At 43.3% G+C, this 21,646-nt stretch overlaps 1 protein-coding gene across 3 annotated transcripts; it reads right to left on the minus strand.

Annotated features, from left to right (window-relative positions):
* Positions 1–40: 40 nt before the first annotated feature.
* iws1 (interacts with SUPT6H, CTD assembly factor 1) lies at positions 41–21,588 on the minus strand. Of its 3 annotated transcripts, none has more exons than XM_005474891.4 (15): positions 21,454–21,588; positions 18,227–18,309; positions 16,133–16,817; positions 7,406–7,471; positions 7,074–7,281; positions 6,789–6,846; positions 6,596–6,702; positions 6,342–6,492; positions 6,170–6,252; positions 5,950–6,079; positions 5,752–5,869; positions 5,564–5,675; positions 3,857–3,913; positions 3,613–3,724; positions 41–2,166 (listed from the first exon to the last, which is right to left on the minus strand). In XM_005474891.4, exons 1-15 carry the CDS (start codon positions 21,494–21,496, stop codon positions 2,041–2,043), a joined length of 2,139 nt encoding a protein of 712 aa, XP_005474948.1. In that variant the 5' UTR covers positions 21,497–21,588; the 3' UTR covers positions 41–2,040. The 3 variants fall into 3 exon arrangements, with proteins under 3 accessions (XP_005474948.1, XP_019223184.1, XP_005474949.1); XM_019367639.2 differs by lacking the exon at positions 21,454–21,588 and adding an exon at positions 21,332–21,446; XM_005474892.4 differs by lacking the exon at positions 41–2,166 and adding an exon at positions 2,384–3,189.
* Positions 21,589–21,646: the final 58 nt, after the last annotated feature.

The raw sequence follows: 21,646 nt of genomic DNA on the forward strand, positions 1-21,646 counted from the left end.
CCTCCCCATTCTCCCAGAAATAAACAAGCGTACAGCCAGGTGAGTTTCTGTTGAGTCTTTATTACGAAAAAGATCATGTGATCCAGAACAGTGCACACAGAACGGCTGGTTCACACAGTCCACGGATGATCTGGATCAATCAGAGTCCCAGCATTTCCTGTGTGAACTCATCCACCAAGGACTTCTGTACAGCTGCTATGGGAGCAGAGAAGGGACATAATGGACCGGACTATCAGCAAAATACAAACACCTTCACATTCAGAGACGGAGAGCACAGACGAGACTTCACCCTCAAATCCAAACCAGAGAACTTGAATGTACTCTGGACAAGAAACTCCAAAATGATCCCCTAATTACGCAAGACGTTCATCTTTAACCCAGCAACTCTGTCAGCGCATGGCAGTTTACTTATTCAAGCGTTTTCAAAATATATTTAGAAAGAAAGAAAGCTAACTACTAATACAAGCGAATACCACAGAGCAGTTTAGTCTTTAAACGTAGGCAAATAGCTTGAAGCTTACATAAGAATACAGATGTTTAGGACAATGCTAGCTCACAGCTAATATTAGCTATTGTTAAGAACACAGCCATGTAAGTCAGATGAGATAACGCTAATGTGAGCCAAAATGCTCATATGCTTAAAATCAACATTTTAGCTGCAATGCTACCAGCAAAAATCAATGCCTTTGTTAAATCAGCTTTACCTCAGGTCAGTGCTAACATGCTAACTTCCAAAACTGGGCTAAGAGATAAATATAAATAAAATTAGCTTCACCTCCAAACCAGCTAAGATAATAACAGTCTAATTTGCTGACTGCTAAAAATAGCTGTCAGCTTTGAGGTGAACCCAACATTAGCTAATATGATAGTCTTTGTGTAATTAATTTGTTTTTCCTGATATAGCTCAATGCTAGCTACCAAAACAGCCAGTTAATAAAACTAAAACGGCTTTGATGTTAGTTTCACTTTGAAGCCGTCACAGTCACCTATGTTAACCATTCCTTAGAACTATTAAGGTCTATAGCATTAGCTTAAATTACTGATATCTGCATTATTGATAGCTAGAAACCATTAAGGGTTACTTCAAAACATGTGATCACTAACTCAACCCAATACTTAAAAGAACACAAGAAAGTAAAGTGACAGGGCTGATAATAATATATGGCCATAGTTCAATATTCACTGTTAACATATAGATAAACATGAATGTTGGCTTAGCAGGCTTGGGGGTAAAGCTAATATAAAGCTAGCATCCAAGTTTAGGGATCCAGTTGTTTTATAGCTAATGCTAACATAAGCTAATAATACAGACCTTAATAGTTTTGACTAAGGTTAACATAGCTAGCTAATATAAGCTATTGCTACACCTTTTGGGGGTTTTTTTAGACAAAGCTAATATAGATTGCTAACAATAACATCGTAATTTTTGTTACGCTAGCTTTAGACTCAAGTCAACTCACTCAGAGCTGAGATAAAGCTAAAATAGTAAGCTATTTTTACACATTTTATTAGCTCTGTAGCATAGCAAATGTAGATGACTGCTAACGTGACTCAGCTTTTGATAAGACATCAAATGTAACAGCTTCATCTTAGAATAAATGCCAACACTCGCTAACATTTTAGACTATAAGATAAAAATGCTTCCAATATTGCCAATAATGAACAAAAAAAAGAAAATACTATTTGATGCCAATATTGGTTAACACTGTAACTATAGTTGATTTTTGGGTCAAGCTAATCAAGCTAACTGCTAACACAAGTTAAATAATAAAGCGAATAATTAAACTGACTGTTAGCATTAGGAAACGTTATTTTTGGATCATTTTGGAGTATTTCATGTGTTTTGTTCAGAGAACAGACAGGTTTACAGCAGATAACACATTTGGACTGAAGCCAACATGGTCTGACCTCAGCCCCTTTATTCAGTAAGGCAGAGCTGGACCTGAGGAGGGCAAAGCTGCGGGTTTGTTCAGAAACAAAACATTAAAAAGTAAAAACGATAAATCCTACTGAGTTTAGAGCAGAAAAAACATAAACAAATCAGAGCGGCATTCGATTGCCTTCCACGCTGATTTTAACAGCGTGACCCGTCTTCGTCAGGCGCCGGATGTCAGCAAATCTACGCATCTGTTTATCAACACGGGACAAACTCTTCCTCACCGGACCCTGGAAGCAGACAGACAGAACAGATGTTACAGGGTTTACATCTTGTAACCACACACTGAGGTAACAACACAAAGAGAACCGGTTTGTTTCGCACACATCACTGCTCATGCAGGAAGATGTTGTTTCACACCTCGTTCAGATCAGATGGGAAGAGACTGTTTCTAAAGACCATTTACAGTTCAAAATAAGCTTTGTCTCACTCTGACCCCTCGCTCTGTGCGAAACAAGCTGCTTTAACTCCCCTCCTCCCTGAACATCTATTTGCTCCTGATTGGACAGCTTCTGGAAGCCTGCTGATGGCTGCTGCTGGACGTGTGGCTGATTCCGTATCAATCAAAGTGAAAACATTTCTTCCTCCGTGTCAGCTGACTCATTTCTACATTAAATGTATTTTATCTAATGAAGCCATGCAAACGTCAGCCTTCATACAGGTACACTGTCCCACACACGGCACACCCTCTCACCTGTTGAACGTTACTTCCTCTCTCTTAGTGATTATCCCTCTGTAGTGCAGTTTGGTCTTTATTAGGGTCAGAGGTCACAGTGCGATGCCCTGAGCTGGACGGCTCATACAGCGGGCAGGAAAATGATTCAACCCCCATCATTACATATGAGGTCACATGACCTCTGAGTGCATTATTTTTTTTAAAGTTAAGGTTTTGGCCGTTGGTTATGACACGATTAGACGGTGTATCAGTGATTGGTCTGACGTTATGATGGAAGTCAGAGGTCTGAATGACTGAAGTGTGATCAATCGTGAGCTCTTCGCTGCGTTCAGTGAACTCTGTTTGGGGGTTGGATAACTTTGCCTCCACTGTACGTCTGCACACTGCAGGTGAGTCAGGTTCTTCACACCATGCAGACAGACTTACGGCCCCCTGCAGGGGAGCAGGGGAGCTACAGCGGCATTCGGTTTCCCTCTATGCTGATCTTCACAGCTCCCTGCGGCCGCCCCAATTTTCTCTGCTCGGCGAAACGCCGTTTGTGCTTCTCCAGCAGGCTGATGGCCTTCTTACAGCCGCTCTACAGAGGACCAATCACAGCTCAGCTCCTGACCTGACAGCAGGTAACTCCTTGTTCAGAGCTTTACAGTCAAATACAAGCGGAAAATAACCCGATGTCTGTTCCAGCACAAAAGTGTTTGTTTCACCTTTATTAACACTTCAGAAAACTGAGTGTTTATTTATTAGTTCTTTATTGTTATTCAAATTTTTTATTCATTAAAAACATGTTTGCTTTTAGCGAGTTTTAAAATATAATGTTTAATTTTGGAATTTTGTATTTGTTATTCATTTTGTAAATCATGAATAAATAATTTGTTTGACACATTATTCAGTTATGAAAAAACTGAAACCAAATGTTAAACTCTGGATATTTCATAGGACTGTGCCTAAAGGGGGCGCTCTGCTGTTTAGTTGAAGTGTATCGGCCCATGTGACGACTCACCCTGCTGGAGTCCACCTCCACGTTCCATTTGGGTCGAACCACGTAGTCTTTGTTCGAGGGCATTGGGACTCGAGCCCGGGCGCAGAACCCGGGGTCTCCGGGCCGCAGAGCTCTGTTGGGAGCAGGGGTTCAGGTTAATGAGGGTGGAATTTAAATTCCGAAACACAGCACAAAATTCCAGACGATAGAGGAAGAAGTTATGACACAAATCCCGCCCCCTGACCCCAGATGTCTGAGAACTTACTTCTCCTCTCCGGTCAGCTGCTTCTCCAGGTCTCTGCGAGGCGTCTGACCTCCAGAACTACAAACAGAAGAAGAAGACACGAAGTCAACTTCGAGTGTGAAGCGGCTCCACTGAGGCGCCTTGCAGGTTTCTGAGTGATGTTCTTCACCGGCTTAGCCTCCATGCTGTTAGCAGCACGTCACTCCTAGCGGGTTAGTCGGCGCCAAAACTTCCAGCACGAAACAAACTCAGCCCCGCCCAAGCTCCGCATCATCAGGGCAGTGAAACACACACGGCTAACACTGCCATTAGAGAAACAGCCTCCAGTCTCTGCTCTGTTTAACCCCTCTGTGCAGCAGCGCCCCTAATGTCTGCAGTGGATATTACAACTATCAGCAGCTGTGACTTTATGTCTTAGATTTGTTTGTGTCGCAGATAAGCACTGAAGCTGAAATAAGGCCGTCCTCCACTCTGGTGCAGTACCAGTCTCAACCACCAGGTGGCATCTAGTCCACCTGAAACATGCCCCAAATTATTCAAGCTCATGTTAGCGTTTCAAAGCAGACTTATTTTAGACGAGCTCAGACTGCAGGTCTAAAAGACGGGGGGATGGGGGGACGGGTCAGAGTGCTGCCACCTGGTGGTAAAAACAGAGCTACAAGAAGGGTTTGAATCAAAATATAAAATCTAGGCTTCAGTCATTTTTTTTTAGTTGAATCACTGAAATAAATGTAAAGTAACCGGCCAATTCTGCTTCATCTCACAAGCTCCGCCCACATTCTGTTTGTGAGGAGCAGCCAATCAAAAGATACTTAGAGGAGGCTTATTTTATACTGCAAATTATGCAAACAGACTCTATTGGAGTCCAAGAATGAAAAAGGAGCTGGAAATGAGCAGAACAGGCCACCTTTAAATCGCGCAGCTGCACTCATGAAGTCATTTAAGTCTCAGGGATTCATTCTTGTCACTTTGGTGCTGCTGGGGGTATCTGAGGAGTTACTAAGCTTTAGACAGAGGCATGTAAAACCTGCAGAAATGGGTTAAAGAAGGTAAACCTGGTCACTCAGTGCAACCATGCAACATCAGGACTGAACCTGGTTGGTGGAGAGAAGACGTCAGGTTCCTCTGCCCTCTCCACCTTCTGAGGCTGACTGGGGATGAGACGGAGGAAGAGGAGTGAAAGAGGAAAAACTACGCCTCATCCTAACTACGATCTTCAGAAATCACCTCACAATATTCAAAGAGAAGACCGAGAAAGGTTCAGCTTTCAAATGGGTTTCAGGTAAAGCCGCGCTGAGTGAGTTTAGAGTGAACAATGGGGGGAATGCGGCTCACAGATATAGCAAACGCACTGAGGGGGGCGGGGGGTTTCCACCTGTACAAAACACCTGACAAACTCTGACACAAGCAGAAGATGGAAAATGAGGGTTAAACTGTTTTCAGGCGGGACAAACACCATCACATGACAGGAAGAGACCAGACATCAGCCCAGGGTGCCGGTCAGTAATGTAGTTACTGCATGGTTTGGATTACTCGCACTGGAAAAGGTCTGAAATCTAACGACGGCTAACGGTGATTCTAATAAAGTCAAATATATGAGTTAGAGTAATTTTATGGATAATGTAAATAAAACTTAAATCCCTGCAGAGATGGAGCAGAAACAAGAATGTTAGTGTTGTCTGGGTGACGATGGAATCAGAGGAGGTCGCACATTGCGATCATCATTACCTTAGGCGCCGTCTCTGAGGCATCTGCTGATCCAGATCTCTCTGCTGCCGCTCTTCTCTCGTCATCCCCTTATAGTTTGACGTCAGACCGAAGATCGGCCGCGACCACTCGTCTGGAGACGACAAAGAGTTCAGAAACCGCGCCCTCTACGGTCAGACAGGAACTAGAGAAAAGGAGCTTGGCCTTACTGATGAGTTTGAGAGCGAGGTCTTTGTTGGCTCGAGACTCTTTGGGATGTTTGTACAGGAACATGACGGCCCGCCCGATGCCGCTGTGCTTCAGCGTCTCCTGACTCACGCTGGGTAGCTGCAGGACGAAACACACCATGAACGACTGAATCTTAGAGAGATGCAGCAGAAGAATGACGCGTCGCGTTCAGCGCTCACCTCCTGCAGTATCCTGAGCAGCTCCTCTCTGATCCTGAGAGCGGGCAGAGATTTGTCAGGAAGAGGGCTGATCCACTCTTTAATGGCCGACATCACGCCGCTGTCGATGAACGTCTCCTTCAAGTCCTGCCTGAGGGACAAACGACAAGAGTCTTCAATGCATTCAGGGAGAAGGGCCAGCACGTTAGCCTTCTACTGTAAGCTAACACGGAGCTCTTACTTCTTCAGGTGCATGACGACCTGCGGCAGCAGCATGAGCTTCTTCAGCGCTGGTTTCTTCTGGCTGTTCAGAGCTCGATCTTCCTGCGAATAAAAACAAACACGCAGGTGAGGATCACAGCTCAGAGTTTCGCGAGGCTTTTATTTTGATGGAGTGAGAGCGGCGGTCGCACCTCGGCAGCCTCGTTCATCTTGGTGATCATGGCGTTGACCACGTCGTCGGCGTCGCTGATGAACGTGCCTCCATCGCGGTGCCGCCTCTTCTTGCTGTTCATGGCTTTCCTCCGGGCGAGCATGATGTCGAAGTCCGACATCATGCTAGTGCTACACACACACACACACACACACACACACACACACACACACTTTTAATAGCAGAAACACAACAACGCTCGTTTAAAATCGTGTTGCTGATCAGTAGACTCACTCTTGGCCGCTGCGGTCAATGCCCTCGTCAGAGTCTGACTCCTCCTCCTCCGCCTGCACCTTCTGCTTCGCCTTACCGTCGCCCTCCAGGTCCTCCTGGTTGAAACCCTGCAGGACGACAGTTTGTGAAACGGGAACCGCTCACGGGTGATCTCGCTTTTGTCTTTGAACAGAGACGCGATGACGAGGCTTACCGTGAACTCCTCCTCCTCCTCATCTCCAGACTCGCCAAAGATGTCTGCGATCATCTTCCTGCAACAGAACATGCACATCAGCTCCTGGCAGCCACAGAATTTAACTCTTTATTTTTAAATTAAAACTCTGCACGTGTGTTTTATTGCAGAGGGGATAGCTGCATCCCTCAGGCCATCCTGAGGAATTCTGCAGTTTCGTTCCTTGGTCATGTCTTTGGGAACTCTGGAATGAATTTCTGATTCTTCTTTGAGTTTTCTGTGAGGTGTTTGGACGTCAGCACTCACTCCTCCTGGTCTTCTCCGGAGTCGCTGTCGCTGCCAAACAGCGCTTTCTCATCCTTGTTCCCCGCCGCCTTCGCTCGGTCGTCCTCCTCGCTCTCGCTGTCTGAGCCGAGCTCTTTTAGTTTGGCTGCCAGACTTTTGTCGGGACCCCCGAAGTCAGCGTCGCTGTCCGAGTTCTCATCGTCCGACACCGCCCGGCTCCTCTTCGCCACTGAGGAGACCGTCGAGAGCAACAGACGTCACACAACAGCGCTGCTTTACCTCACAGCATCAACTTTTACTTTCAGCAGAGAAGCCAAATGTGGTTCCCGCTCCAACCATCAGGTCTGCATTACCTGGTTTCTCCGCCTTCTCCTCGTCCTCGTCCTCGCTGTCGGACAGGATGGCCTTCTTCCTCTTCACTGCAAACACAAAGCTCACTGGTTACTCACACAGCATCTAAAACGTAACTGAAATATTAACTGAACCGGCGAACGTGTCAGGTGACTCTGCAGCCCACGAACGACCGTCTGACCACGAGCACAACAGGCACCGAGCAGCTCGCCAAGGTGAAGTCTGTGAGAGAGCGTGTTTACCATTACTCAAAACGATCAGATGTTCTTTACTCGGTGAAGCACGCGTGATGTCAATTCAGTGTGTGTCACGCTTGTGTTCAGTGTGGCCCTGCTGGACGGGTACACCTTACCGCAGACTTGCTTCACGACAGCGGCGATTTTTACCTGACAAACCCGGACAGTGTTGGAAAAGTTACTTTGAAAAAATAATTACTTATAGTTACTTCTTTAAAAAAGTAACTGAGTTACTATATTATCAAAGTAACTAATTACTAGGAAAAGTAACTATTGCATTAAATAAAAAAAAATAAATAAACACACACACACAAAAAAAAAAAAAGTTTAACCCTCTGGGGTCCAGAGTGTTGACTTTTGATTTCACCTTTAAAAACATCTCGCCTCGAGACTTCCGGATGGTGAGGAAACTGGTTGCAGCATAATCTTTCAGGTACCCCTTGAAAACTGACATGTTATAACACAACTGAGAATATTCATAGTAGTATACCAGGGGGTAACAAGAGAAAGACAAGAGGAATTCGGCAACAAAGTGCGGAGGAAGGAGTTTTTTCACCGAAAGAAGTTGATGGTGCTAGCAAGCTAAAGCTACACGGAGCTATGGAGGCAATTGAAGCTAACATTCTCGCTGAGCTGAAAGAAGTCCAGGATAATTTGAAAAGAAAAATAGCGGAAAAGACTGGGCTTGTGAAAACAGAAATGTCGGAGTTTAGGAAAGAAGTGGGGCAACGGCTTGACGAAATTGTCACGGACATGAAAGAGGTAACAAGCAGGATCGAGGAGGTCAAACAGAGTAACCGAGGTGGAGGAGGTCACAGTCGATCTTAAAGACGTGCTCGGCCATACTCTCCAGTTACAAGAGGACCTCCAGACACGTCTGTCCGACCTGGAAGCCCGCTCTCGCAGGAATAAAATACGTGTTCACGGGATACCAGAGGGTGAAGAAGGGGACAACATGCTCGAATTCATGGAGAATTTTATAAAGAAGGAACTGGCCCTCTATGACACCAATCTGGGCATACAGCAGTTCCACCGCTCGCTCGGCCTCAAGCCACCACCGGGCTCCAACCCCAGGTCTATCGTGATTCATTGTTTGGAATACAAGACCAAGGACTTGGTGCTCCGTTCTGCGTGGACCAAAAAAGAAATACTGCTGAAAGGGAGGCGTGTGTATTTCGACCAAGACTATCCTAGTGACATTTTAGCTAAACGCAAAGCATACAACACGATCAGGAGGACTTTAAAAGAGAAGGGGCTCCGCTTCCAAACATTGTATCTGTCGAGACGGCGTGTTTTATGAAAACGGGCCCGTGATTTACAACAACACGCAAGACGCATCCGACGACATGGAGAAGAGGAAGTTGATGGAAAAGGGAGCAGACGACCCAATACCACGCATCCCCATACTCAAGCCGAGGACGCCCTTCTGGGAAAGAGCGAGCGGGGCGCCGCGGTGGACCCGGGAGGAAAGGATGAAATACATCCAGGAAAAGCTCCAGAGATTCAAGCGTATGGATAGTAACACCTAATTTTTTTTCCCGCACCTGAGACTGCAGTTTTCCCCTGTAAAATAAGAGTAATAGGTTTGACTGCAGTTATGGGATGTTACTGACTTTCTCCAAGAGCGCTGCTATGATGAACGGAGATTAGCAAGCAGCACTACGAGGGGCTCTCTGGGACTCGCCTCTTTGTTTTGAAGTTGGACGTACACTTCATAATTGGAAGTCATATATGTTATTTGTTCAGGTACGTTGTTCCTTTGTTCTGCAGACCCACATTTTCTTTTCAGAGCACCTAGAGATTTACAGGTATTGTGTATTTTCCTTTTGCTGATGGAGATCAGACAACAATATAAAGTAATTACACTCAACGTTAATGGTTTACATAACGTCATTAAAAGAAACAAAGCTCTTGCTAAAATGAAACGAGAAAAAGAACATAATTTTCTGGCAAGAAACATCTTTCTGCCACCGAGCAAAGAAACCCTGTGTAAAATGGGGTTTAAAAATGTGTATTATTCCTCGCATAAAAAAAAACAACAAAAAAAAAACAAACAAACATTCTAGAGGAGTGGCCATCTTATTGTCTGACAAAGTACATTTCCAACTCTCCTCACAAATCAGAGATAAAGAGGGGCGTTATATACTGGTTAAAGGGTACACAGATCACAAGAAAGTTACATTGTTTAATGTGTACAGACCACCAGGGACTGATAGACATTTGATCAGGACCCTTTTTGAATTAATTGCAACAGAAATATCAGGCGTATTAATATGCGGCGGAGATTGGAATATTAACTTGAATCCATTTTTGGACACATCCAGCAAAACTAAATTGTCACAACCAGAAGCAGTATATGTTAAAAGAATGCTTAAGGAATTAGGATTGGTTGATATATGGAGGGATTCGCACTCACTGGAAAATAATTTTTTTTTTTCCACATTCCCACCATATGTATTCAAGATTGGACTATTTTTTTATGTCACACTTTGATAAGCATAGAATTGTAAATTGTGATATAGGGGTGAGAGATATTTCGGACCATGCAGGGGTGTACTTGACACTCCATTTGGATTCAGATCGCAAAGAGACTTTATGGAGGCTCAATACTAGTACAGTAGTACTAAATAGAGCTGGGCGATATATCGAGTTTTTTAAAAAATATCGATATATTTTTATACGAGATATAAGATGTGACAATATCCTTTATATCGATATAGTCTGTGTTACGTTATAATTATAGTTGCGGAGCCGCAGGTTTGCCTCTTTCGTCCACTTTTGTCTTTACGCAACGTTACTCGACCTCGCCTCTCCTTCACTGAACACAACTCCCCCTCCTCCCCCATCGCTTCACCTGCAGGCAGCGACAAGATGGACACGGCAAATCTCCGTTAATGAGTTACTGCGCATCACCCCGTGCGTGGGGCTGGACGGCGTCAACGTGTTAACGAGCTAACCACGCTAACGAGCTAGCCACGCTAACGCCATGCACGGCCTGAAATCCTTTCATTCTCTCAAAAGTTGACTGCGCGCCTTTTGTATGAATTCTGGTTGTGCTTGATGACGGCGAACCGATTTTCTGTGATACACAGCGCTCAGCAATCTGTCAAAAAATGTTTTAGTTCGACTTTGCTAAGCTACGGAGCTGCACCGCTTGATGGATTGTCGGAGCATTACGGCTACCGAGGAGTCTCGCAGAGTGATACGTACTGTGCTTCAGCGTAATATTACCGTACTGTGTGTGTATACGGACCATAAATGGCTCCTGTTCAGAGACATGGTTATGAAGCGGATTTCAAACTCCAGGCTGTCAGTCACGCAGTAGAAGTTGGGAACAGAGCAGCTGTGAAATCTGTCTTTGTTATTATGCTCAGCGTCTGTTAGTTTACATTTTGACTGCACAATTGTGAGCTCTTTGTTATGCACAGAACAACATAGTTTTCTTTTATTTATAGAGCATCATTATTTAATAAATGCTCATAATTTATTTTTGAGTAGTTTTTTTCATGTACATCTATGCTGTATGTTAATAAAAGTGCCTGTGTGACATCTGGGACACAGCTTTGACTAAGAACTCTCTTTTTGTTCTTACTTTATGGCTTTAAAAAAATATCGAGATATATATCTTATATCACCATCCAGCTAAAAAATATCGAGATATGAATTTTGGATCATATCGCCCAGCTCTAGTACTAAATGATGTAAAATTCTTAAAGTTTGTAAAAGTGACCTATTATACCCGACTGTATGCAGAACCACACAGGATAGATGTGCCCTCTGTTAATGCATTTCTTTCCTCACTTGATTTACCATCGATAGGAACAGAACAAAATAAAAGATTGACACAAACAATAACTGCGGGGGAGATTAACAAGGCCATTTCAAAATTGAAAGGTAATAAGATGGCCGGTGAGGATGGCTACCCAGCAGACTGGTACAAACACTTCAGAGATCTAGTAACCCTTCTGCTGAGGGATTGCTTTAACCATGTGCTTACAGGGGGGGAGATACCACCATCCTGGAAACGAGCAGTTATTTCAGTAACTCCCAAACCGGGTAAAAATAAAACAGAATGTGGTTCCTACAGGCCCATAACAGTCTTGAATATCGACTACAGGATATCTGCAACAATATTAGCTAAACGGTTGGAATTTATAACTTCGGAACTAACGGATACAGATCAAACCGGTTTTGTTCGAAACAGGCAAACTCACGATAATGTGAGGTGGGCTCTCCATCTAATAAACAAAATGAAAAATATTGAATCAGTAGCTGTTAGTCTTGATGCCGAAAAGGCATTTGACTCTGTCTGCTGGAGATATCTTTATTGGTTTTAACAGCCAAATCATCAGGTGCTTACAGTCTCAATATAACTCACCCACTGCCAGGATTAAAATTAATGGTGATTTAACAGATACACTACAACTAGAGAGAGGCTGTCGTCAGGGATGCCCTCACTGTCCCACTCTCTTTGCGCTATTCATTGAGCCTCTAAAGACATTAGAGGTGTACTAATTAATTATATAATGTATAAAGTTGGTCTGTATGCTGACGACGTTCTCATAACGCTAACTAACCCGGAAATCAGTCTGCCTAATCTTCTTTCATTATTGAAAACATTTGGCATATATTCCAGATATAAATTACATTTACAGAAAACTCAGATTCTCTTATATAATTACCGCCCATCACAAGACATTCAAAAGATAGCCAAGTTTAACTGGAGTAACTCCTCTATAAAATATCTAGGAATCCATATACCCACAGATCTATGAATGCAATTATGTCCCACTGACATCAGAAATTAAGGCAAACCTACGGCGCTGGTCATTATTGCCAATGAATATGCACAATCGGATAGATAAAAATGAATCTTTTGCCAAAGCTTCTCTATTTGTTCCAGGCGCTGCCTATACACGTACCATCCAAGCAATTTAACGATTGGAATAGGATGATCTCTAATTTTATTTGGGCCAAACAAAAACCAAGGATAAAATTTCAGACGTTACAACTGCAAATGGACAAAGGTGGATTCGCTCTGCCGTGTCTTGAGGACTATTATAGGGCTGCACAGTTACGAGTGATGATTGGGTGGTGTGATCCAATGTGTGAGGCTAAATGGAAGGAGATAGATCAATCCTACTGTGAGACACCGCTTCAATCACTGCTTGGAGATCAACCACTCATTAAAAGACATATAGATGCAGACCTGTTCCCGACACTAATGAAAGGGCCCATAGAGATATGGCATAGGATACTCAAATATGAGAAAACTGAAAAAAGTGCCCGGACTTTACGATGGCCTTCTTACGATTTGGATTTTGCACCTGCAAACATGGATAAGAGATTTATACAGTGGTCACTGATCATAAGGGTATAACAGGCTACTGGAAGATCACAGATAAAAATGTACTAAAAGACTACCAGCAACTCCAGAGAAGTTTTTACTTGGAAAGACAGGATTTCTTTAGATACCTGCAGCTGAGGCACCATTACGACAGAAACATAAAATTCCTAGAAGAGGAGGCCACAGGTTGGTTAAAATCTTCCTTGACTCTTGTAAGGGGAATGCACCAAAGAAACAGATATCCAGATTATACAAATGTTTACAAACATGTAGGAATAATGACACAACGTACATCAAAGCTAGATGGGAAAAAGAGGGCGAAATAATAATACATGACGACAACTGGTTCAATATATGTAAGGCTGTGGTAATGACCTCGAGCTCAGGTCTATGGAGGGAATTTGCATGGAAAAACACGGTGCGCTTTTTTGTCACGCCTAAAGCTAAGAGTAAACAAAGTAAAGACCCCGACAAGGTTCAGTGTTGGAGGAACTGTGGATGTGTATCTGCAGGACATTTTCTTTTTTTTGGGAATGTGGTAAGATTGTCCCCTACTGGCTAGTAGTGATCAAAGAAATCACTACCATGATGGGCTTGAACTTGGCCCCTGATTTCACTGTGTTTTATCTATGTGATTTGCCCCAAGGACTGAGGATTTCAGACAAATATCTTTTATTGATATTATTGGCTGGTGCAAAGAAAGCCATAACTCGCAAATGGCTAAACGTGGATCCACTGTTATTTTTGGACTGGATAGGTATTATCAAGGAAACTTACACAATGGAGAGACTGACTTTTTCATTAAGACTTGCTGCTGATAAATTTGAGAAGTACTGTAAAAAATGGGACCTTTACTTGAATGGAAAAATATTATAAACTCTTGTACCAAATGTATCATTGCTGTAATTCACCTATTTGATTTGATTGTACCATAAATGGGTGTGTCTTTTTCTTTTCTTTTTTTAAATGTGTCTTTGCTAGCCTAGATGCTCCGTACTTGTTAAGGGTCTGAATGTTTTGTAAAAAATATACAAAACTACCAATAAAAATAAAGTAAAAAAAACAAACAAAAAACCCCATCTCGCCTCGTTTGGTTTCATCCTGTTCAACCTAATGTCTGAAGTTACTGTTATTCTTTCATTTTGACACAAAACTGATCTGAAATCAGGCAAAAAACATTAAATCAGAGTAGAAAAAAGTTATTTTTTACTGTAACAACCACAAACATGGTTAACGAATCATTTTCATAACTTGAAATATAAATTGTAAATTTTTAAAACCTTTGCACATTTTGCAAACAACAAAGTTATTTGCAGCTATTTACCTAAAAATGCAGCCAAGGTGCTTTTTTTTTTTATAACCATTTCTAACTATTTACAGAACAATCAAATAAGATGTCACAAATTATTTGTGCCACTCCAAAAAATAGTTTATGTCCACTGTAAGATGAAGGAGAACGCCACAGCCTGACACCTGCAGGTGTGTCGCTCCAGTGTTTACACTGTAATCTGTCTTTGGTGGCTTTTTGGAAAAAGTGTGACATTCAGCAGTCGCCTCATTGTTCTGACACACAACAAAACTACACACCAACTACACACCCCAAACACGCTAAACGTCACAAATCTCTCACATCTCAAAACTCGCCCCCTCTCTCTCTCTCGCCTCTGTCACTCCTAAAACTCCGCCTCCTTCTTAAACATCCGAATGCCATGTTGTCATATCATTTCTTGATTGGTCGACATGGTACATTTTTCCACCAATAGGAAAGGGGTGTTTTTTCTTTTTCTTGGTGCTTTGGAGCGCTTTCCTTAGAAACACAGTTTTTATGTTTCTTCTAAACATCTCAATTTTATTCAGAAAAAAACATGTCGTATATTTTTAATCATAACTCGGGTTTTTCATGGCCGTTCAACACAACTTAAAAACTGATATATAGTTTAAAGTCAACACTTAACACAAAATTGGAGACTTGGGGTTGTTTTGAGTTGACATAGCATCTTGTTGCTATGTCATCTTAAATTGGTCATGTGATTGTTTTGCCCAGCCCCCTGGTAAACTGAAAATAGCTTCAACCGTCTGTGTTGACTAGAGATGGACTGATCCGATATTACGTATCGGTCCAATACTGACTTAAATTACTGGATCGGATATCGGAGAGAAATAAAAAATGTAATCCGATCCATTAAATATCACGTAAGCACTTCACAAAAGTTGCGACACGGCGTAACTCAGCTCATAACCTCGGAGCACGAACCAGATCGGAGCAGTATGTGTCATGTGATAGAGCAGCTGTGGCGTGCGAGACCTGTCAGTGGTCTGGTTGAGCATTTGTAGCCTCGCTACCAAACCGGCATTTCATCTCCGAGAAAGTTATCCCAGAGAGAAGTAAAGCAAGTGTAATATTATACTATATACTAATATACCCTAGTAAGCTATAGTACTTTTTCCTTTGGGAAGGTACCATCTGTGCAGTCTGCAATTCTGTAGAAGAAAGATGTTGAATCTATTTAATTATTCTTGAAAAATAATTGATTTCTGTGCATTTTTTTTTTTTTTTACATGTGCATTAAATTAAAGTTGATTACGTCGATTAAGCATCCCGAGGAGGGTGGGGGGTGGTTCCCTATTTTCTTTTGCTGGGAGTTTGCAACCCTATTAGTTAGGTTGCTTAATATTGCTGCTAAGTACTCTTTAAAATACCAGAATAGGGAGGATGGAGCAGGTTTAAGTTTATTAGATTGGTGTTTTTTTTTAAAATTTGAGTATGAACTTATACAAAATGCAGCAAGATAATAAAAAAAAGATTTATTGATTAAAAAACACACTATATCGGATTCATATCGGTATCGGCAGATATCCAAATTTATGATATCGGTATTGGACATAAAAAAGTGGTATCGTGCCATCTCTAGTGTTGACAATAGTAACGAGTCCACAACGTAACAGCATTGTAACCATAGAAACAGTCATTAGTTTGATCGCTCATTAACGCCGTCACTCGGTCACTGAACCCGGAGCTGCTCGTTTACCTTCACGTTAATTTGAATCAAACTGATCCAATCAGGAAGTCCAGTGTTTCTGGAGTAACGACATCATTTCCTGTCTGAAAACGGTTAAACTGAAGTCTGCCTGGGGGCGTGGCTTACCTGGCTTCTCGTCGTCCTCGTCGCTGTCGCCTCTCTGCTGCCTCTTCTCTTCCTCCTGCTGCTCTCCATCACTTCCTGCTGCAGCTTTCCTCCGCCCTCCCTCTTCCTCCTCCTCGCTGTCTGACTGCATCACCCCCTTCCACTTCTCCCCTCCTCCTTCCTCCTCCTGTTTCTCCTCCTCGTCCGAGTCTATCTGCGCCGCCTTGCGTCTGGCAGGTGTCTCTGTGTCAGAGTCACTGTCGGCGTTGGAGCGGCGCTCAGGGGACGCCGTGGCTTTGGCGTCCTCGTTGTCAGAGTCGCTTTCTGCAGCCGCTTTGGGCCGCTCCTCCACATCCGAGCTGCTCCCTCTCCGCTTGGGAGGCGGCGACGCCCCTTCCTCGTTGTCAGATGCTCCGCGTTTGAGCGGCGATGAGGCCTCGTTGTCTGAGCCGCTCGTCCTGCGTTTCTCTGGCGACTCCTCCTCCTCCTCGGACGCGCTCATCCTGCGTTTCACTGAAGACGAGCCATCCTCATTGTCGCTGTCGGCGGGCCTCGGCGCTTCCGCCTCAGAGTCACTTTTGTCATCACGGTCCCCAGGGCCCTCGCCCTCCGAGTCGCTGTCGGCCCTGCGGCAGTCCTCGTTGTCGGAGCCGCTGGCCCCGCCACCTGTCACCATGGCGTCGTCCTCGTCGTTGCTGCCCTCGTCCTGACAAAAAGAAAGAAAGTTTATCAACCCGACCACGGCGCCTGCAGATGGTGTTAGTCATGACTTCATCTAAAAACGTTTAACGAGCAGCGATTACTGAAGAAGAAACGACTCCGTACAGCGCTTGTCATATTTACAGTCCGAACAGACCGGAGCCGCCATTATTCCTGCAAACAAACGCAACAAATACTAGGAAAGTGAGAAAAAACACCAGAGGGGTTTCATTACTTCATCACAGGCACATATACGTTTATCAAAATGCTGAAAACACAACAGGAACATGCTAAATTACCCGGACAGCCACCACCCAAAGGCGGATGCTGAGCCAGGATAAACGGATAACTTCCTTCAATCTTAGATTGATTCCTTCGTGCTACACGGCGCTCAGGTTTCTGTCAGTCGCTCTTTATGGCGATTAATCGCTCTGTATAATTTTGCGGTGAATACAGAAAATAAGCTCCAATCTAATAAACATTGACTTGAATGAAGTGAATACGAACTTCAGTCACTGATTCATTGTCTTTATGTACCAGCATTGATCACAGCAGTAAAGCTCAGAGTCTGCATGTGTTCACTGTCTCCTGCTTCAGCTTCCTTTACAGGCCATCACATCAGATAACCCGCCTCCATCTCCTCCTCCTCCATCACACCAACCCTGTGCTTGTACTCCTTCACTACATCCATCAATCTTCTCTGAGCTCCTCTTCTTCTCTTCCTGCCTGGCAGCTCCATCTTCATTATCCTTTGTCCAGTATATCCACCCTCCCTCCTCTGCACATGTCCAAACCATCTCAGCCTCTCTGACTCTGAGCCCCCCCATGTCCTCCAGCTTGTCCAGGGAACACAGCTGGTGAGAGTTTACATCCCCACTCTCACCCATGTGACCATGGGTGAGAGTGGGGATGTAAAGAGGGACCAGTAAATCATAATCTCCACTTTTACTCTCAGCTCTCTCTTCACCACAACGTACCGGTACAGCGTCCACATCACTGCAGCCGCAGCACCAATCCATGTGTCGACCTCATGTTTTCCAGCTGTTGCAACATTTGTCTCTCTAACCTGTGAGTCTTTCAGCTCCTGTACGGATCTATCACCAACATGCTGGGAAAAACAACACTCGCATAATATCATACATACAGCGACCGGACTCTGGACAAGCAGAAGATGATTCAAGGATGGAAACAACAACCTTCAGGTCGCCAACGAGGTGCTCTAAAACCTCCTTTATCCCACACGGGTCCAAACATGGAAGATCAGCTGTCCATGTCCGTGTACATCCGTCTAATTTTGAACTATGAGTTTCAGGCACTACTTAAAATGCAAAGATGACGTGAAACGACTCAGAATAAACGTTTGAAAACTGATGATGTCAATGAATTATCTGCAGACTCAATGAGATGAATTCTGACCTCAGACCGGCGCCCGGCGCTCCTCATCTCCTCACCATCTGATGCTGGGTGTTCATCCTGAACCGGCGTGCCGCCTCCATCATCTGCAAGAACATATCCGGAACATTCATGTTAAATTCAGTCCTTTTTCAAAGCATTTATAAGAGCTGCAAAAAGTGCCAAGCTGGCAACGTGAAACTGAATAAAATAGAGTAAAAACTAAACAACAGCTTTCTCTGCATTCCCTTGATAAAGTGCACTTCCCAAAAAAATAATCGTGCTTTTCAAGGATCATGGCTTATTAGGACTGGATAGAATATATGACAGCAGCAGTGAGATGTAGAAGATTACACTACAGTCACATCAGAATATCTACCGTGTTGTACATTAACTATCAAACAGGCTACAGCTTAGGAAACCGTTTTAGTGTTAAAAGGTAGGGCTGCTCAATTAATCGAATTTTAATCTAGATTACGATCTGGGTTTTCAACGATCATTAAAAATGACTGAGCCGATTATTAGCACCTCCCTCGTGCTTTACTCTCGCGCTGCTCCGTGTGGCAAATCGAGCGCACCTCTCTGCGTTTCGAACACGCGTCACAACAATTAAGAGGACCCGAGGGAAGCTCGGAAAGCTAAGCAGAAGTTATTTGGAGAGGAGAGGATAATGGCTGCTGAAGAAAGAATGCCGCTGGTTGAAAAGAGAGGTAAAACGACTTCAGTGGTGTGGAAACCAATGTTCCCTCTAAGCTGCGCACGTGCGCAATTGCGCACTGCTGGCACGGTCTCTGCGCACAGAAAATCTGCGTTGTGCACAAAAAAAATCTAACCTGAATTGAAATTAAAATTAAAACTTTAACAATTCTGTTTTGCAGTGTTAGTAAGTGACTGGCTGCTCCTGTATGGGATTAGAACGATGCCACCTTATCCTATAGTCCAGCCAATAATACGATTCACATTCGTATATACGCAGCCAATCAACGTCGTTGACAGGCTATGACAGCGTCCTTATGTGCCGACACCGGTGTTTTAGCGAGCAAAGCGGCGTGGCTGATGTGCAGTGAAGCCACGTTAATGACAACGTGTCCAACCATTGGAGATGTGAGCAGGACAGACGGAACAACTGACGGAAAAAGTGTGGACTTTATACCAGTTTTTAAATTGTGTTGATCGGCCACGTAACACCAGAGTTATGATAAAAATATCTGCAATGTTTGGTTTTCTTCCTGAATACTATCGTTGTTTATATTTACTGCGGGAAGAAACGGTAAAAACGGCGTTTTATAAGGAAAACGCTGGAAAGCACTCTCCGCCTGTGAGCAAAAACAAAACCAAACCCCATCCTTTCCTATTGGTCGAAAAAAGTACCGTGTCGACCAATCAAAAAGTGATATGGCAACGTGGCATCTAGTTGTTAAGAAACGGGGGGAAGTTTTAGGAGTGACGGCGGTGTTCTGAGATGTGAGAGATTTGAGACGTTTAGCACAAATCTTGTGTAGTTAGTGTGTAGTTAGTGTGTAGTTAGTGTGTAGTTAGTGTGTAGTGTAGTCAATAGTTTTGTTGTGTGTGTCAGAACAATGAGGCGGCTGCTGAGTGTTACAGGTGTTACAGCAGTGATACATCTCCTGCTGTCAGGCCTGCAGGTATCAGGCTGTTGTTCTCCTTTATCTCATAGTGGACAGAAATTAATTTTTGCAGTGGCACAAATAATTTGTGTGGCATCAGATTTGATGCAGAACAGCTGATTGTTCTGTAAATAGTTTGAAATGTTTATTTAAAAAAACGCCTTGGCTGCATTAAAAAAAAAAATAGCTGCAAAAAACTTTGTTTGCCAAACTGAGTTACTTTTTTGAAGTAATAACTATATAATTAATTGCCCAACATTGGTCATTATATGCTGTATTTTGCAGACAGAGTTACAGACTCTCTCCCAGACCACAGACTCATAATACAAGTCAGAGCTTTATAAAAAAAAAAAAGAAAGAAAGAAAGTTGTGTTTTCGAAATTGGAGTTCAAGTTATTTTTACTTCCAATAGTGTTAACATACTACACAGGTCATGAACAGGATTTTTTACATTTTCATTGTAAGTGGGCTAAAGCAGTTAATTAAAAGTAGTCTAACATAAATGTAAATGCTGTAATTTGATTATTTTAATAAACCATGCAACTTGGATGGATTCGATGCTGGCGTGACCACAGTGCACACGTCTGATGTCGCTCACAGTGGTCCAAGGGACGCTCAGGGAGTTTGTGTGATCGCTCAGACACATGAAATATTTGAGGGAACATTGGTGGAAACATTATGGGTTTGCGGAGTCAGACGTGGATCAAATATTGTGCAGTATTTTGAAGTTCACTAAACATAGATGTTTACATTTTTCATTTATTTTTTATATTGCAAACATTTGCACTGTAATCAGTATTTGCACACTATTTTACATTATTTTTTAAACAATCTTTAAAGCCATTATTCAATACATTGTTATTGTTAAATAAATATCGTCAAATAATCGAGATCTCAATTTCAGTGAAAATAATCGTGATTATCATTTTTGCCATAATCGAGCAGCCCTATTAAAAGGTCTCCGTAATGATCACACGATGTCATCAGCTGGTCTGTAAACAGCTCAAAAACAAACACCTGGATCCTCTGCAGCTGTTTGCCAAACTTCACTTTAAAAGTGACTAATTTTAGGTTCATGGCTAACCACGTGACAAAAACATCATAAAGTCCACCTACAGGAGCAGACTTCATCTTTAAGGCTTTCGTATTGATTCGGCTCTCATTGGTATATCATGTCTAACCGGTTATATTGATTATGAAACGTTTGTTATGTAATCAGGCCAACAAACACTGATGGTTTAGCTTAGCTCTGTGCTAATCGACTGAAGGCCACTTTCTGCCGGGTTCGTGTTGGATGGCTCCGCTGGTTTCCTCCACGGATATAATGTTGAAACAACACAGCGTGTTTCACTCTTTTGGAGGTAAATGTGACGGAGAGCTAATGAGATGTTTGCCAGCCGGTCATGACGCTAAACCGGGACACGTTTGCTGGAAAGTGGCGCCCATGGTGTCACTAACCCCGAAACACAAACAACGATCCCTCCGCGTGATCACAACCCACCTCTGCATCATGTTTATCGAGGACGCGCTCGTGGTGCTCGGATTCAGTTAGTACGTAGCTACTGCTGTTGGTGAGTACCGTCCTGTTAGTCGTTTAAATAGGAAACAAAGCAGAAGTGTTACCGGAGCGGTTCCCGGACATTAGATCGTCCTCCTCTCCGTCCATTTCCACGACGAAGAAAGCTTTGAGTTTGGGCTTGAATGCGGAAACTCCCCTCTGTCCGCTGGAAGAAATAAACCTGAACAAAGTAACGACGCTCTGAGAAAGATTACACCCACAGCTAGCCTCTGCTAGCCCACACAGCCAAAATGGTGA

This window comes from Oreochromis niloticus, linkage group LG14, assembly GCF_001858045.2.
Source record: "Oreochromis niloticus isolate F11D_XX linkage group LG14, O_niloticus_UMD_NMBU, whole genome shotgun sequence".
NCBI classification, from domain to species: domain Eukaryota; kingdom Metazoa; phylum Chordata; class Actinopteri; order Cichliformes; family Cichlidae; genus Oreochromis; species Oreochromis niloticus.

Bases quoted from the DNA above. Each gene is read 5' to 3' on its own strand.
- iws1 (XM_005474891.4), bottom strand. From the start codon at position 21,496: ATGGACGGAGAGGAGGACGATCTAATGTCCGGGAACCGCTCCG. The intron at 7,472-16,132 runs GTAAGCCACGCC...TTGTGTTTGCAG, and splicing joins CGAGGACGACGAGAAGCCAG to TGAAGAGGAAGAAGGCCATC. The intron at 6,080-6,169 runs GTAAGAGCTCCG...TTTGTCCCTCAG, and splicing joins GTCGTCATGCACCTGAAGAA to GCAGGACTTGAAGGAGACGT.